Source organism: Chelonoidis abingdonii, chromosome 2 (genome assembly GCF_003597395.2).
Source record: "Chelonoidis abingdonii isolate Lonesome George chromosome 2, CheloAbing_2.0, whole genome shotgun sequence".
NCBI lineage: Eukaryota > Metazoa > Chordata > Testudines > Testudinidae > Chelonoidis > Chelonoidis abingdonii.
Window position 1 is genome coordinate 286,096,559 of NC_133770.1, and position 17,462 is coordinate 286,114,020.

General features: G+C 43.7%; 1 protein-coding gene across 1 annotated transcript in view; it reads right to left on the reverse strand.

Annotated features, from left to right (window-relative positions):
• DNAAF11 (dynein axonemal assembly factor 11) overlaps positions 1–17,462 on the reverse strand; it is an 80,396-nt gene that overhangs the window by 32,392 nt on the left and 30,542 nt on the right. The window contains exons 3-5 of the mRNA XM_032795046.1: positions 9,940–10,112; positions 8,519–8,751; positions 411–602 (exon numbers count right to left, since the gene is read on the reverse strand). Coding sequence (XP_032650937.1) covers positions 411–602; positions 8,519–8,751; positions 9,940–10,112 — 598 coding nt within the window. The remainder of the gene's footprint in view (positions 1–410; positions 603–8,518; positions 8,752–9,939; positions 10,113–17,462) is intronic.

Below are 17,462 nucleotides of genomic sequence, written 5' to 3' on the forward strand. Positions count from 1 at the left end.
GGAAAAGGTGCATGAAGTGCTGCTTCCGCAAAAATTCTGTAGAATGCTGTTACATGCTCTCATAGTAAATGCTTTTAATAGCAGAAGTAAGCACTCAAGTGCAATGAAGATACTATTTAGATGACCGAACACTGAACTTTTTAAAAACATATACTGGGACTGAATATAGAAACAACCAATTAAAATAAAAAAAAACTGTTTGGAGAAAAACAGTGTCAGGTATCATGAATAATACAAAGAAACAAAAGTGAACAATGCACAGAGTAGACAGCATTTCATTTTGGCACAAGTGGGAATTAAGCACCCAACTCTCACTGGACTTTCAGTGGGATTTGGGTGACTGCTTGAACTTTATGCCTTTGAAAATCTACCCCTTAACCAATTTAGGGCTTATGTAAAAACCAAGATACCTTATATTTTCTTTAACTCTGCGTTTTTCTTCAAGATATCTGTGAGCTTCTAATCTAGACTCTGGAGTATAAGGTGTGGGCTCCTCCCAAAAAGCTCTGTCCTCTTCATCATCTTTATCGATTTCCCATTCTTGGTATTCCTTTTCTGTTTCCTTCTGCTGGTGGTTTTCTTTGTCTTGTAGGGGATCTGGGCTAGAAAAAGAGTACACAGAATGGTATTCCTTGAAATGTGGAAGGAGTAGCAGTCCATGGTAATGGATCCTGCAGCAATTTTGTCCTCACACCAATTTATATAGTAGTATAATAAATGATCATAGAATCATAGAATATTAGGACTGGAAGGGAACTCAGGAGGCCATCTAGTCCAACCCCCTGCTAAAGCAGGACCAATCCCCAACTAAATCATCCCAGCCAGGGCTTTGTCAAGCCTGGCCCTAAAAACCACCACCTCCCTAGGTAACCCATTCCAGTGCTTCACCACCCTCCTAATGAAAAAAGTTTTTCCTAATATCCAACCTAAACCTTCCCCACTGCAACTTGAGACCATCACTCCTTGTTCTGTTACCTGCTACCACTGAGAACAGTCTAGAGCCATCCTCTTTGGAACCCCCTTTCAGGTAGATGAAAGCAACTATCAAATCCCCCCTCATTCTCCTCTTCTGCAGACTAAAGAATCCCAGTTCCCTCAGCCTCTCCTCATAAGTCATGTGCTCCAGCCCCCTAAACATTTTTGTTGTCCTCTGCTGGACTCTTTCCAATTTTTCCACATCCTTGTAGTGTGGGGCCCAAAACTGGGCACAGTGCTGCAGATGAGGCCTCACCAATACCGAATAGAGGGGAATGATCACATCCATCAATCTGCTGGCAATGTTCCTACTTATACAGCCCCAAATGCCGTTAGCCTTCTTGGCAACAAGGGCACACTGTTGACTCATATCCAGCTTCTTGTCCACTGTAACCCCTGGGTCCTTCTCTGCAGAACTGCTGCCTAGCCACTCGGTCCCTAGTCTGTAGCAGTGCATAGGATTCTTCCGTCTTTGTCCTTGTTGAACCTCAGATTTCTTTTTGCCCAAACCTCTAATTTGTCTGGGTCCCTCTGTACCCTATCTCTACCCTCCAGCGTATCTACCACTCCTGCCAGTTTAGTGTCATCTGCAAACTTGCTGAGGGTGCAATCCATACCATCCTCCAGATCATTAATGAAGATATTGAACAAAACCGGCCCCAGGACAGACCCTTGTGGCACTCCGCTTGAAACCAGCTGCCAACTAGACATGGAGCTGTTGATCACTACCCATTGAGCCCAGTGATCTAACCAGTTTTCTATCTACCTTACAGTCCATTCATCCAGCCCATACTTTTACTTGCTGGCAAGAATACTGTGGGAGACTGTATCAAAAGCTTTGCTCAAGTCAAGGAGTAACACGTCCACTGCCTTCCCCTCATCCACAGAGCCAGTTACTCTACCAATACCAGAATATTCCATAAGACTCAGGGTAGCTTACCTAATTGTTCTGTTTTTCCCTTAATGTTTCATTTACATTTCTTGTTAATTTTCTTTGAAGTAGCTGGACTCAAAAATGGCAATATATGGTTCCATCTTGTCATCTTGACTTTTGCCCATGACTACACAGCAAGTCTATGGCAGACCAAGGAATAAAACATAGCTTTCCTAACATGCAGTCCTGTACTTAAACCATTAGATCTTCAGATTTCCTTCAATTCTTCTATGCGACAATTCTAACATATGCACAGATACCAATTAAGTCAAAGACAAATGTCAGACAACTATAAGCACCCTATATTGTATTAGTAATTCATTGGATGGGTCTTGTTGATTGATTTCTTGGATGCGAATCTATGACTCACTAGCCTGAACCATATCAATCTTCTAACCGTAATTACATCAGATAGCTACAAAGGTGACATTACAGCAAATATAACCTTGAAGGAGCATAATTTTTCAGTACAAAAAAAAGGCAGAAAACTATAATAAAGTGCTAAAACAATAGAATAGCTCAAAAGAAAGCATGAAGAGCAGGAAATTTCCATTGGGAATGCAAATCTTCAGCTAGAATATGTCTCGTTCATCAAGAAAGAAGTGGTCACCCAGATTCCACATTGACCTTATAAAAATCTAGATAGCCTATTAATGACAGTTGTCTGAGGAGAGGAGTGAGAAGTATGTGTAAATATATGAAGAAAAGGTGTGTGTTAAATGTGACAGAAAGATAATGAGACACATGAGAAGACTCAGAACAATGTTAAGAAAATAAAGGAGGAGGGCGGAACTGTGAATAAAAACAATATGAAGAAATAGGGATATTGTATGAGACAGGAAGTGTTCCTGGAGAGCAAATACTTGCAAAATGAAGCCATTACTGAATGGCAACTGTAGCCAAGCAATCTATTATGGCTTCAGCAGTGATAATCTTCTCTAGAGCTGTCATAAACAGATAGCTAAGGGTTAATGTTTCTTTTACCTGTAAAGGATTAACAAAGGGAACCAAACACCTGACCAGAGGACCATTCAGGAAACTGGATTTTTCAAAGCTCAGGGAGGGAATTTTTGGATGTGTGTCTTTGTCTCGACTCTGTGCTCTCTCGGCTCTGAGAGTAATCTCTCTATCTCCAGGCTTTAAAATCTTCTGTTTCCCAGTTGTAAGTACAGGTGTAAGACAATATAGGTTTTATATTGTTTTTGTATTTACATGTGTGTAGTTGCTGGAATGTTTTAAATTGTATTTCTATTTGAATAAGGCTGTTTATTCATTTTGTTCTCTTTTAGCCAATGACCCTGTTTTTGCACCATTGATACGAGCATTTTTATGTACCTTTCTTTCTTTTATATAAAGCTCGCTTTTAAGACCTGTTGGATTTTTTTAGTTGGGGCTAGGGGATTGAGTCTGCAGCTCACCAGGGAATTGGTGGGAAGGAAGAAGACAGGGAAAGAAAATCTTTGTGTTGATGTTAACAAAGTCTGGATTTGCAGGGACTGGAGGGAGGGTGAGAGAACCTGATCTCTCTGTGTTGTGTTCAAAGGAACGAAGCAGGGTAATCTCCTAGTGAACCAGGGCGAGGAAGAGTCTAGGGAAGGAGGTTAAAGAGGGGGAAGGAAGTAGGTTATTTCCCTTTGTGTGAGAGACAGGACATCTGATCTTGGGGCCCCAGAGGTGGGGAGACCGGTGTAGTCAGACACTGGAATTTCTGGCTTGGTGGCAGCGCTATCAGATCTAAGCTGGTAATAGCTTGGAGTTTCATCCAGGCACCCACCTTTGAATGCTAAGGTTCAGAATTGGACTTATCTGTATTGACAGTGCAAGCGTAGGGATAAGATCAGAAGAGTAGGAATATTATTTTTCTTTTTCTCTGCTAGGGCTTCTTAAGCAAGAGAAAGGTTTGGTTTTGAAAAGAGCACGAGGAGAAATTTTTTTTTCTGTTTCTCTCGTTGCCGAGTTTGTCTGCCATATTCAAGCAAGGACCATTCAAGGTTTGACAAAGGTTTCTTTTGTTAACAATAGAACTCCGACTTGTATCAAGTACCCAGCAGAAACACCATGCAAAAACAGTGGTTTGTTTGGTTTAGATTGACATGTGAAAGATCAGTCAGAAAAAAAAAGCATCGTTGCTAGGCAAAGACCCAACAGGCAGCAGAGGAACAGCAGTTCAGACAAGTAAACACCAGAGGCACCCCAACACAAGAAGCAGGAACCAGGACTTTCACAAGGATTGCCCTCAACAAGAAGAAAAACTGGATGCAGAGCAAACAATCAAAGAAGCAGAGCAAGGCAACAACTGGAAAAAAGGACAAAAAAGAGGTTCGAGTGTAAAGAAAGGAAGAAACCATCAAATCTGGCAGCCTACAAAAGGGACAAGCGGCCAAGAGGCAGCCCACAAAGAAACACAAGAAGAAGACGGGGCCCAAGAGAAAACAAGAAAGAAGAAAGGCAGCCCACAAAAGACAGATAAACTCCAGAGGGAGGACCATCGGCAGGCACTGGAATAGAACAGGCTAAGCACAGGACCCAGCCACTCCTACAACCCTTCGCCACTAATGGTCCACATGCACAAAGAAATCTCCCCTGACAAGGCAGGTGAGACACTGAGGCCTCTTAGAAAATTTTGAAAGGGCCTGCCTTGGGTACACATCTCTTGAAGACCAGTATATGTAGAGCTGAGGTCACAGCTCAGTGGACCCTTAGCAAGAGGTGGCGGTGAAATTGCCAAGGACAAAATGAACGCTTCTAACTGTTTCAAACCAAGGCCAGATTACAGAATGGGGATAACCCCGGAGCATGACCGTCGGCGTTTCAGAATCCAAAAGTGGAAATCAGATGTGTCATTTCCCGACACGCTTACTACGTTGGAGATTATGAGGCTGGATATCAGGAACCAATGTATAATCCTGGACGACTGCACCTCCTCATACAAATGAAGCAATTCTTGGATGGTGTTCCTGAGGACATAACACGGTACATAACAAGACGGAAAACCCAAAAATCTCACCGAGGCGGGGGGCGATTGAGCCAAATGGATGGAGTGGCAGAAAGCAAGAACTACTGTCAAAGGAAATGATACCCCGGGCACGCCGACATAAACCCTACAACCGAGGGCAACCCCAAGACCTCTCCATACAACCCAGGAAAGCCACAGACACCTATTCTTCCCTCACCGTCTCCAGTAACTCACCTCGCCAGTGACCAGTCAGCGGGAAGATGCTTTAAGTGTAATGAATGGGGAACATAAGGCACTGCCCAAAGAACCCCAACTGGGTGCAAGTCATTACACACCATCGCACCAAGATCCCCAGGCCCATACCTCTCACTCCCTTGGAGCGAAGGGAATTTGAGAGTGCGCGGAAAGAAGGTTACCGCGTGGAGAGACACGGGGCACAAGTCTCAGCCATCCACCAATCCTTCGTGTGACACCATTATCAACCCCAAGCCAAAGTGACCATTTACCCCTTCATGTCACAAGCTGTAGACTTGCCTACAGCTGAACTGCTTGTCCAGTACAAAGGCTGGTCAGGCATGTGGACTTTTGCAGTCTATGACAATTATTCCATCCCCATGCTACTGGGAAGACTTGGCCAACCAGGTGAAGCGGCCAAGAGAGTGGGAATGGTTACATGCAGCAGCCCGACAAGCTCCTGACTCATTCCTGTTCCTGAGCCGTCCACAGGAACCGTCTGTTTACAAGACCCAGACAGAGGTAGTGGACCCAGATCCCCTGCCAACGGCTGAACCAACCACAGCACCTCCAGTCCCAGACCCGGAACTGGAGCAGCAACAGCGCCAGCACCATGCAGCAATTGCAACCCATCTTCAACCCCAATGCCTGAGGGCACCAGCGACCCTGAACTGGCAGAAGCACAGACAACCATAACCGAAGAGGCTCAGCCAGAGCTGAATACACCTGGTGCACCAGGAGAGAGCGTTCACAACACATGGAGACAACCCCATCACCTACATAGCTTCCAGAGGGACCAAGCCCAAGTCCACAGTCCGAGGAAGGACTGGTATCCCAGCCTCAAGGGAACAGTTCCGGACTGAGCAGGAAGCAGATGACAGCTTCAGAAAGCTGGGTGCAGCACGGAGCACTCCACCCTCTCAGCTCTTCTAACCGATCCGCTTTGTTATAGAACAAGGACTTTTATACAAGAATTCTTTCTTGTGGACACCGGAAGAATGGCAGCTGCAAAAACAGTTGGTGGTTCCACTAAGTACCGGGGGAAGCTCTTAAGCTTAGCCCATGATCATCCCAGTGGCCATGCTGGGGTGAACAGAACCAAAAACAGATTGGGGAAGTCTTCCACTGGGAGGGGATGGGCAAGGACGTTGCCCAGTATGTCCGGTCTTGTGAGTGTGCCAAAGAGTGGGAAAGCCCCAAGACCAGGTCAAGGGCCCTCTCCAGCATCCCCATCATTGAGGTCCCATTTCAGCCAGTAGCTGTGGATCTTCTGGTCCTTTCCCAAGAAAGACGCCAGAGGAAAGCAGTACGTACTGACTTTCATGACTTGCTACCCTGGCCGGAAGCAGTAGCTCTAGGCAACACCAGGGCTAAGGCTGTGTGCCAGGCCTTAACAGACATTTTTGCCAGGGTAGGTTGGCCCTCGATATCCTTACGATTCAGGATCTAAATTCCTGGCAGGCACCATGAAAGACCTGTGGGAAACTCATGGGGTGAATCACTTGGTTGCCACCCCGTACCACCACAACCAATGGCTGTGGAAAGGTTAATGGACTTTGGGGGCCATGATATGTAAATTTGTCAACGAACACTCCAACGATTGGGACCTAGGGTGTTGCAGCAGTTGCTTTTTGCCTACAGGGTTGTACCACATCCCAGTTTAGGGTTTTCACCATTTGAACTTGTGTTATGGCCACGAGGTTAAGGGCCATTACAGTTGGTGAAGCAGCAATGGGAGGGGTTTACACCTTCTCCAGGAACTAACATTCTGGACTTTGTAAGCAACCTACAAGACCCCTCCGACACTCTTTAGCCCTTGCTAAAGAAAACCTAAAGGATACTCAGGAAGAGCAAAAGGCCTGGTAATGATAAACATACCAGAGAGCATTCTTCAAGGCGAGACCAGGTTATGTCTTAAGGCGCAACCGCCTAAGATGGAAGCATTCAGGGAGGGCCCATTCACGGTTCAAGAGCGCCTGGGAGCTGTTAACTACCTCGTAGCATTTCCCAGTTCCTCACTAAAGCCCGGAGTGTACCATGTTAATTCTCTCAAGCCCTTTTATTCCAGAGACTTACAGGTTTGTCAGTTTACAGTCCGGGGAGGAGATGACGCTGAGTGGCCTGACGGTGTCTACTACGAAGGGAAAAAAGACGGTGGCATGGAAGAGGTGAACCTCTCAACCACCATGGAACATCTACAGTGGCGACAAATCAAAGAGCTATGCACTAGCTTCGCCCCATTGTTCTCAGCCACCCCAGGACAGACTGAACAGGCATACCACTCCATTGACACAGGTAATGCTCACCCAATTAGAACAGCATCCTACCGGGTGTCTCCTCATACCCAAGCTAAGGTTCAGAATTGGGACTTATGCTATATGACAAGAGCCTAAACCACTTTAACTTTCAGGACTTTTTGGATGTATGAGAGGTGAACATTGAAGTTTTGACTGAATTAGCATTTATAAGCCCAAATTTCCATAATACTGTCTCTGTGGAACACAAGATACTACATTACTATCCATAGACAAGATGAATGGCAACTGGACTGCACACATTCTTTTATAATGTTTCTGACTCTAAACAGGTTTTCCACCATCTGGATCCATCTAATCTAAGAAAACTTCTTCCACAATGCAAATAATTTTAAAGCCACAAAGTAGACTGGGTTCAGGAAACAAAAATCTACAGGGTTTCCCAATCAAAAGATCCCCAAATCCTCTGTTCTGTTCTCTGATCAATTCTGCTCTCCTATTGTGAGGATCAGTGCATGAAGAAGGTAGACTATTGGAGATGAGATCAGCAATGAAGCTAAACATACACAATTTTAAAAGCAGAATGTAAAAAGTTATATACCAAGCAGGGCAGGATTTCCACTCTGGGCACCCCTAGGTGCAGAGGCTCAGAGTCCCCCTGCCCCCACAGTGGCTGGAAGAGGCACGGTGCCTCTGCCGCCCACTGCAGCTTGGAGCTCCCACCCCACTGCCTACAATGGCCAGGAGCTGTGGGGTACCCCTGCTGCCTGGAGCAGCTTGGAGCCCAAGCTTGGCGCCCCAACATACACAGACCTCCCCCACTCCCTACAAGCCCTCCACTGCCCAGAGCCCCCCGAGACTCATTCTCCCAAGCCCTGCCTCCTGGCTGCACTCACTGATTCCGTTCACCAGGCAGAGCAAGAAGTGCTCCAAAAGGACTACATGGGGCTGTCTCCCTCACAGCTGGCCTTGCCCCCTGCTGGGACCCAGGAGTGGCAAAATTTGAATTTTTAGGCACCTCTAGAATGCCAGCATGCCTAGGCATGTGTCTATTGTGCCTAATGGGAAATCTGGCCCTGGTACCAGGTAATTATTATTTCCTCAGGTAAAGAAATTCCTTATCAAACACATTAAAAAGAAGAGGACTGATATCAATTTACATACTTGATGTTGTTGATGTCTGTGTACCAACGTCTGTCAAATCCAGGTTTAGGCTTTATTTGTTTTTCTTTTTTCTTCTCCTGCTTTTCTTGTATTTTTTTTAGGGCCTCTTCTTTTTCTCTGGCCCTTTTGAGAAGGTAAGCCTGTTCCTGGTCTCTAATTTGCTTCTCTACTTGTCGATAGTTCTGCAATGCCTGAATCCTCTCAGAACGTTCTATTTCTTTACTATCCAAACACTACTCAAAAGAGAAAAAAAAAACCAAATATAAAATTGACAAAAATTGAAGACCTCACACACAAATCAATAAATCCATCAAGCACTGGGTTAATTTTGATTATATCAGCTTTAATATACAAATGGAGAATCTACAAGACTACCAATAACTTCTTAGTATTACACAAATTAGTCTACAGCCGAAACATTTAAGATTGTAAATAACACATTGTTCATGCTGTCAGAGTATCTTAAACTGGATCAATGGATGTAGCATATTATTGAAAATACTGTAAACACTTGTATATGCGATGACTTTCTGACATTTTAGGAAGGATTAAAGGCTCCACTTATATATGATTCAGTATAACTCCATATAGTAGAAAGGAATTGCCCCCAGAGAGATGCTGGTCTCTAGGGTGCCAGAAAAAGTGCTCAAGTTCTACATTCAATAGAGTTTAAGTCTGGATGAGTTTCATCTTCAGCTATCTAGGGAGTTAGCTAGAAACATTATGAAGGACAAGCATCTGATTGCTGCAAGTCTTCTGGCACTGTATAATTCTGTGTATAAAATCCTGAGCTTATATGTGGATTGTAATGACTTTTCTCCCTGAAACTGTGTTTGTGGGTAGAGAGGTCTGCTTATATTTATGTTATCCTATCTGGAAGTCTATACTGTAATTCCTGCTGTTGCTTAGAGTACCCATCTCATATGTGGTGTGATCCAATTTAAATCAGTTATAATCCTTCTACTGACCTGAAAAGGGTTTTACAGAAGTTTTAACATTTTTGGTACTATCAATCCAGCACTTTCCTCATGCATGAAAATCAGCTAAAAATATACTGTTCTTTTGCACAAAACTTAGAACTCTTTAGTACATTTTCCCTCCTCGGAAATAGAATTGTTTGCAAAGAAAAACCAAAAAACTTCATTCAAAGATCTCTGATAAAAACATATAAGATAAGGCAAAATATATTTTGGCTAAGCCATTATCTTAACTGTGTTATTTATCAATATCAATTCTCCTTTATGGAAGAATTTAATTTCCTATGGACAACGAGTAGGGCATTCCTATCACAAGCAGTAATTTTGTTTTGTATTAGTGTGTTCAGTGAACAATTCTGACTCCAAGCATTAAGAAGGAATGTATCACTTTTAGATACTCGTTTGGATCCAAATCCATTAAAAAAAAAAATAAAAAAAACATACTTTTAATTGATGAAGAGTTGCCACCACAAACTGTCTGTAACCTTCAAACTCAGTGCATGGATTCCCCACCAGAAAGAGTTCTTTAAGATGTATGTTGTGTTTTAGGATTTCAATACTGGACAGTTCTCCAATGAAATTTGCTGTTAGGTCAAGTTTCTGCAGTTCTTCACATCCTGTATGGAAAAATATATTCTTATTCACCTTGCACATCTCTCTCACACACACACGCGCACACACACACACTTGTTACCTCTATCTCATTTACACAAATACACACACTGTATGTTGCTTCTCAGAACCAGATTTGAGAAAATAATTCATAACTAATAATTTTGATTTCTGTCTACATTTGTTTCTTTCATATTTCATTTAGTTTCTTTTTAAAACAAATATTTTAAGTGTGTGTGAAATGGCAGAAGTTTCAGTAAAAGTCACAATTCATGAAAAAAAACTATAAAAAGTACTGCTAGTTGGATTACTATTAACAGGGCCGGCTCCAGGTATTTTGCCGTCCCAAGTAAAAAAAATGAAAAAAAGCCAGAGCGCCGCCCCTCGAAAAGTGACGCCCCAAGTACATGCTTGGAACGCTGGTGCCTACAGCCGGCCTTGACTATTAAATCTTTTTGTGGTACGTTTATTCAGGCTCACATTTAGAGATGCCTTGGTTGAGACTGGTTACAAAAGTCACACTACATTGGCTCTGGTTCCTTGATTGGATGAACCTGCTCAGTGTGGTTACAAGAAGCCATTCTGACTCATTTTTTTGAGACGGAGAGGCTGAATTTTGTGTGCCCTAACTGAGGCAGTCAGAAAAAAGCTCCTAATGGCTGTGGCAGGGACCAGACCTATCAATATCCTTTGAAGTTCTGCATAGTTTCTAATCTGAGAACGAACTGTTTAGTAATAAAACAGACACTAAAGTACTTTCTTAGGAGGGCAGGGCCAATTACAAATTATATTACTGTAAAATGTTACTCTTAGCTGATACTACTCACGTCTAAGAACAATGAGTCATATATATAACTCTAAAAAGTTGGACATCTGTCACAACTTATGAATTCATTAATTGTCATGCTGTAACGGGGCGAACTCACCCCCGCGGCGCCTCCTTCCGGTTGCTTCAGGGAATTAGCTCACATACACAGCTCAGAGCGCCCTCTGCAGGCCGGTGATCCGCCTTCTGGCTTCCGCTACTGACCCCGTGTCCCTCCCTGGACCCCGGTGCCTCCTTCCCTCTGTGGGGTTCTGCCCCCCTGGCAGTAACCCCTTTCTCTTAAGGGTTTCCCCCTCCTGGGAACGGCCGCCCCACTCTATCCCCCATTTTGCCTCAGGGTCTTGGCAACTGCCCAGTCATTAGTAGCCCCCACACCTGGGGCAGACTGCAGTGTTAGCCTCTCATCATCGGCAAAGGTTTTTGACCTGCTGCCTTGGCCTACCCCTGGGTTGCACCCTGCAACCCAGTACCTCTTGGCCTACTTCTAGGCGACAGCCTGGGGCTTTCCAGGTAGGAGCTCCCCAGCTCCACTGCCTTTCCCCAGCACTGCTTTACCCTAGGTACCTGCTCTGGTTTTTGGCAGCCAGCCCTTCTCCCTCTACAGGCAGAGGAAGACTTTTGGCTCCTGGCTTCTCTGCCCTTTATAAGGGCCTGTGGCTCAGTTTGGGGCATGGCCCAGTTGCTCCCACTTCCCCAATCAGCCCAGCCTAAAAGGCTGCTTTCTCCAGCCCAGCCCCTTCCCTGGGCTGTTTTTAACCCCTTCAGGGCCGGAGCAGGGATCCACCCTGCTACACATGCATATTTTAACTTATTGACTTTCACTGGTATTTTGCTTGAGTGAGCTGATGTGAAAGTGCAATAGTTGGTGAAAGCAGTTGAGCAAACTTCATTGAGATTGAAAAAAATCTTCATTATAAATTGAAACTCTGGACTGTATAACAAAAATTTCACAGAGAACACTACGGTGGCAAAGTGAACCAGAACAACATAATATCATACTCCTGGGGGAATTCTAGGCCCAAAATGCAAAATTCTGCATATTTAATTTCTCAAAATAATGCAGTAGATTCATAGATTCAAGGACTGGAAGGGACTCGAGAGGTCATCGAGTCCAGTCCCTTGCCCTCATAGCAGGACCAAATACTGTCTAGATCATCTCTGATAGACATTTATCTAACCTACTCTTAATATTTCTCCAGAGATGGAGATTCCACAGCCTCCCTAGGCAATTTATTCCAGTGTTTAACCACCCTGACAGTTAGGAACTTTTTCCTAATGTCCAACCTAAATCTCCCTTGCTGCAGTTTAAGCCATTGCTTCTTGTTCTAATCCTTAGAGGCTGAGGTGAACAAGGTTCTCCTCCTCCTCATGACACCCTTTTAGATACCTGAAAACTGCTATCATGTCCCCTCTCAGTCTTCTCTTTTCCAACTAAAAAACCCCAATTCTTTCAGCCTTCGCTTCATAGGTCATGTTCTCTGGACCTTTAACATTCTTGTTGCTCTTCTCTGGACCCTCTTCAATTTCTCCACATTTTCTTGAAAATGTGGTGCCCAGAACTGGACACAATACTCCAGTTGAGGCCTAACCAGAGCAGAGTAGAGCAGAAGAAATGACTTCTCATGTCTTGCTCACAACACACCTGTGAATGCATCCAGAATCACGTTTGCTTTTTTTGCAACAGCATCACACTGTTGACTCCATATTTAGCTTGTGGTCCACTATAACCCCTTAGATCCCTTTCTGCTGTACTCCATTCCTAGACAGTTTCTTCCCATTCTCTTATGTGTGAAACTGATTTTTTTCTTCCTAAAGTGGAGCACTTTGCATTTGTCTTGTTAAACCTTCATCCGGTTTACCTCAGACCATTTCTCCAATTTGTCGCAGATCATTTTGAACTAATGACCTGTCTCCAAAGCAGTTGCAGCTCTTCTCCCAGTTTGGTATATCCTGCAAACTTAATAAGTGTAACTTTCTACCAATAGTCTAAGTCGTTGATGAAATATTGAACAAAGCTGGTCCCAAAACACACCCATGCGGAACCCCACTTGTTATATCCTTTCAACAGGATTGGGAACCATTAATAACTACTCTCTGAGTACAGTTATCCGCAGTTATGCACTCACTTCTTTAGTAGCCCCATCTAATTGGTATTTGCCTAGTTTATTGATAGAATATCATGGCGAGACCATATCAATGCCATATAAAGTCTAGGTATATCCACATCCACTGCTTTCCCTTATCCACAAGACTCATTATCCTATCAAAGAAAGCTATCAGATTGGTTTGACTGATTGTTCTTTACAAATCCATATTGGCTATTCCCTATCACCTTAACCACCTTCCTAGTGTTTGCAGTGATTTCTTAATTACTTGGCTTCCATTATTTCCCTGGCACAAAGTTAAACTAACTGGTCTGTAGTTTCCTGGGTTGTTTTTATTTCCCTTTTATAGATGGGCACTATATTTGCCCTTTTCCAGTCTTCCTGGAATCTCTCTCTTTCCCAATGATTTTCCAAAGATAATAGCTAGAGGCTCAGATACCTCCTCTCAGGGGCCGCTCCAGGGGTTTTTGCCGCTGCAAGCAGCCAAAAAAAAAAAAAGGCCGCAATCGCGATCTGCGGCAATTCAGCGGGAGGTCCTTCCGCTCCAAGCGGGAGTGAGGGACCCTCGCCGATTGCCACCGAATACCTGAAAGTGCCGCCCGCCGCTTCGAGTGGCTGCCCCAAGCACCTGCTTGATAAGCTGGTGCCTGGAGCCGGCCCTGCCTCCTCTATTAGCTCCTTTAGTATTCTAGGATGCATTGCATCAGAGGCCCTGGCGACTTGCAGGCATCTACCTTTTCTAAGTCATTTTTAACTTGTTTCTTTTTTTATTTATTTCTAAACCTACCCCTTCCCATTAGCATGACTGTGTTAGGCATTCTTCAGACTTCTCGATGAGACCGAAACAAAGAAGTCATTAAGTTTCTCTGCCATTTCCAAGTTGTCCTGTTACGTTTCTCCCTCCTCACTGAGCAGTGGGCCTTCCTGTCCTTAGTCTTCCTCTTGCTTTAATGTATTGATAAAAAGTTTCTTGTTTCCCTTTATTCCCGTAGCTAGTTTGAGCTCATTTTGTGCCTTGCCTTTCTAATCTTGCCCCTGCATCTGGTGTTTGTTTGCCTATATTCATCCTTTTAATCTGACCTAGTTTCCATTTTTTATGACTCCTTTTTATTTGTAGGTATGCAAGATCTCGTGGTAATCCAAGGTAGGGCTTTTGGCCAACATTTCTATCTTCCTACTATCATAAGCTTTCCTACTCAGATTGAACCTTAGCATTCATAACCTGAGCAGCTAGCATGACCCCTCTAAGCTTAATTAGCAGCTTAGATCTGATCTCGCTGCACCACCAAAGAATTTCCAGTGTCTTGGCTCACTCTGGTCTCCCCAAAACCTTCCCTGGGCGATCCCAAGACTCAGAGGCTCTGAGTCTCACCCAAAAGGGAAATAAACCATTCCCCCACCTCTCTCCCACCCAGAATTTCTCTCTGGGCTAACCTGAGAGTTACTGATGCAACTCTTTACATCACAATACCAAGAAGCATGTCTCCTCTATCCACAAAGAGACAACCCCAAAGACAAGGAAACAGAAAGATTCTATCTCTCTCCCCCCGTAGCTCTTCCGCGCCCTGGGACACTAGGAGAGTTAAACACAGAGAGGCAGTTTCCCCCTCCCCCCGGTCTTTCCTTTCTCCCACCAATTCCTGTGGGTCAACTAGAAAAAAAATCAACAGGTCTAAAAAGCAAAAACTTTATATAAAAAAAGAAAGAAAGAATAGAAAACAGTTCTCTGTAATCTAGATGGTAAAACAGGGCTTTCAACTTATAGAAAATGAATAAACAATAGAAAAGGGATAAACAGTCTTACCCAAAAACAATACATTTAAAGTACTTATAGCAAATACACATAAAGACTCCACCAGCCAGAACTCAGATGCAATACAGCAAAACAATTTAAAAACTATACTTTTGCTAACTTTGTGACTTACAACTGGAAACAGAAATTGAGGACTGGAAATGACCCTCTCATAGCTGAGAGGCACAGAACGAGACAAAGACCCAAGACCAAGAAACACCCATTCCTCCTTAAGCTTTGAAATCTGGTTTCCTGATTGGTCCTTTTCTCAGGTGTTTGGTTCCTTTGTTAACCCTTTACAGGTAAAAGAAAACATTAACCCTTAGCTATCTGTTTATACACCTACCCATCGGAATAGCTTGCTTTTGGGCCCTTAATAGTGTCCTTTTGAAAACTGCCAACTCTCCTCAGTTGTTTTTCCCCTCAGTCTTGATTCCCATGGGATCTTACCTATCAACTCTCTGAGCTTGCTAAAATCTGCTTTCCTGAAATCCATGTCTCTTATTTTGCTGTACTCTTCTTCTACCTTCCTTAGAATTGCAAACTCTATGATTTCAGTATAATCACACCAGTTTCACTTATTTTTGGCAATTTATTTAAATTGTCATAAAGAAAAAAAAAATCATAGTAACTGTTCAGCATTTCTTAAACAGCATGAAAGTTAAATTACAATACTTGGTAACTAAGACCCTGCATTCCAGTTATAATCCTGGATTTTTATTAAATTACATTACTTTTATTTTGATGTTTGGTGTTCTGTAAAGTAGAATGTCACTTTAAATTGTTCAGACTTTCCCACAAGAAAGTCATGCAGTTTTGCTAATCAATGTTCTACATTTTTGTTAAGTGGATAAGTAAAATAGATCCTGAGCTGTAATCTAATCCATTGTACATTTCTGGAACAGGAAAAAAAAGCGAGAAAGCCCATAGACTTTCCTAGCTGAGGATTCCGTTACTGTCATTTACAAGAAGGCTCCTTTCACCACTCTAGCAAGGTAAAGGACCTTAATTGACAAAGAATGGAACAATCAACTATCAATGGCAATATTAGCAGCCTGCCTGTTTAGTTGTTAAGTTTCTGCTCTGCCTCAGGGAAAGAGCCTGCTTCACACAACCCTATGCCTCCAAACCATGATGCAGCAACAGCGATGAGAGGGACTTGAGGCCATGGCTACACTGGCACTTTACAGCGCTGCAACTTTCACGTTCAGGGGTGTGAAACACCCCCCTCCCTCGAGCGCTGCCAGATACAGCGCTGTAAAGCCTCAGTGTAAACAGTGCCGCAGCGCTGGGAGCACGGCTCCCAGCGCTGCAAGCTACACCCGTAGAGGATGTGGAGTACGTGCAGCGCTGGGAAAGCTCTCTCCCAGCGCTGGTGCTGCGAACACACTCGCACTTCAAAGCACTGCCATGGCAGCGCTTTGAAGTTTCAAGTGTAGCCATACCCAAAGTGAAGCTATGTCTACACTACCACAGTAAGTCGACCTATGCTACGCAACTCCAGCCACATGAATAACGTAGTGGGAGTCAACGTATCTTAGGTTGAGTTACCACGGTGTCTACACCACGGGGGGGTCGATGGGAAGAAATGTTCTTATGTTCTTCTTGTTGGGGATCGACTGGACAGTGATCTGCAGTCGATTTGGCGGGTCTTTACTAGACCCGCCAAATCGACCACTGGAAATCAATCTCAGAGCGTTGGTCCCAGCTGTAGTGTAGACCTGCCCTGAGTCTCTCTCACTCATTCAAATGCAGACAGGCAGGAGCCCAGTCCCATCCCCTTAACATCTCTCCATGGATGCACATATGCACGCCCAGCCTCCCACCTTTCCTCCGTGGTAATTGGCTCTCTGCTTCTGGCTACACCCAGCAGATGCACCTGGGCTGCCGCAGAAGGGCTATGGGTTCACCATATATTTCTTTGCTCCCCAATTTTTCTGCAGGGGAGCCAAAAAATCTACAGAAGTTATGAATTCTGCACCTCCCGCAGGGTGCAGAATTCCACCAGGCGTAAATAACAGTGGGAACTTCAAATCCCCAATGGACCATGAGGTTTCCTCCTCCACTGTTTTTGCTGATTACAATAAATATGGATGAAGCTAAGTTATTTGAATTATATGTTTAAAAAAAAAGTTCCCAGACTTCCCTTTCACCATGATCATGCCAGGACAGAATCACAACTCTCACTGTAAGAGTAAAAATACAAGCTCAGTTACTATGCTCATCATTATAACCAAATCTAATGAGGGCAACTAATATTTCCTTGTGAATCTGTTATTTGACAAGCATTTTGAGTGTGATGGAGCTGGAAGAGAATAAACAACTCAGTAATGATTTATTAAGGGATTTAAATAGCCAAAAATTTTGCATACTTCCAAAGGTTCTTATGGTTTGTAGGTAAATGACATATCACACTAATAAATATTACAACTTGACATAGGAGCTTGAAATTTACAGGAATAAAATAGAAATAAGTTTCTCAACAAACTGCTAAATATGTAATTTACTACTGTGATACAGCATGGCCAGAGGGCAGCATAAGAGTGTTAGCAGGGGGCCTTATTCCCTGCCAAGGGAGGAAGGTTTGCTTTAGATTAACTAGAACAGCTGTGGCCAATTAGAGCACCTGACT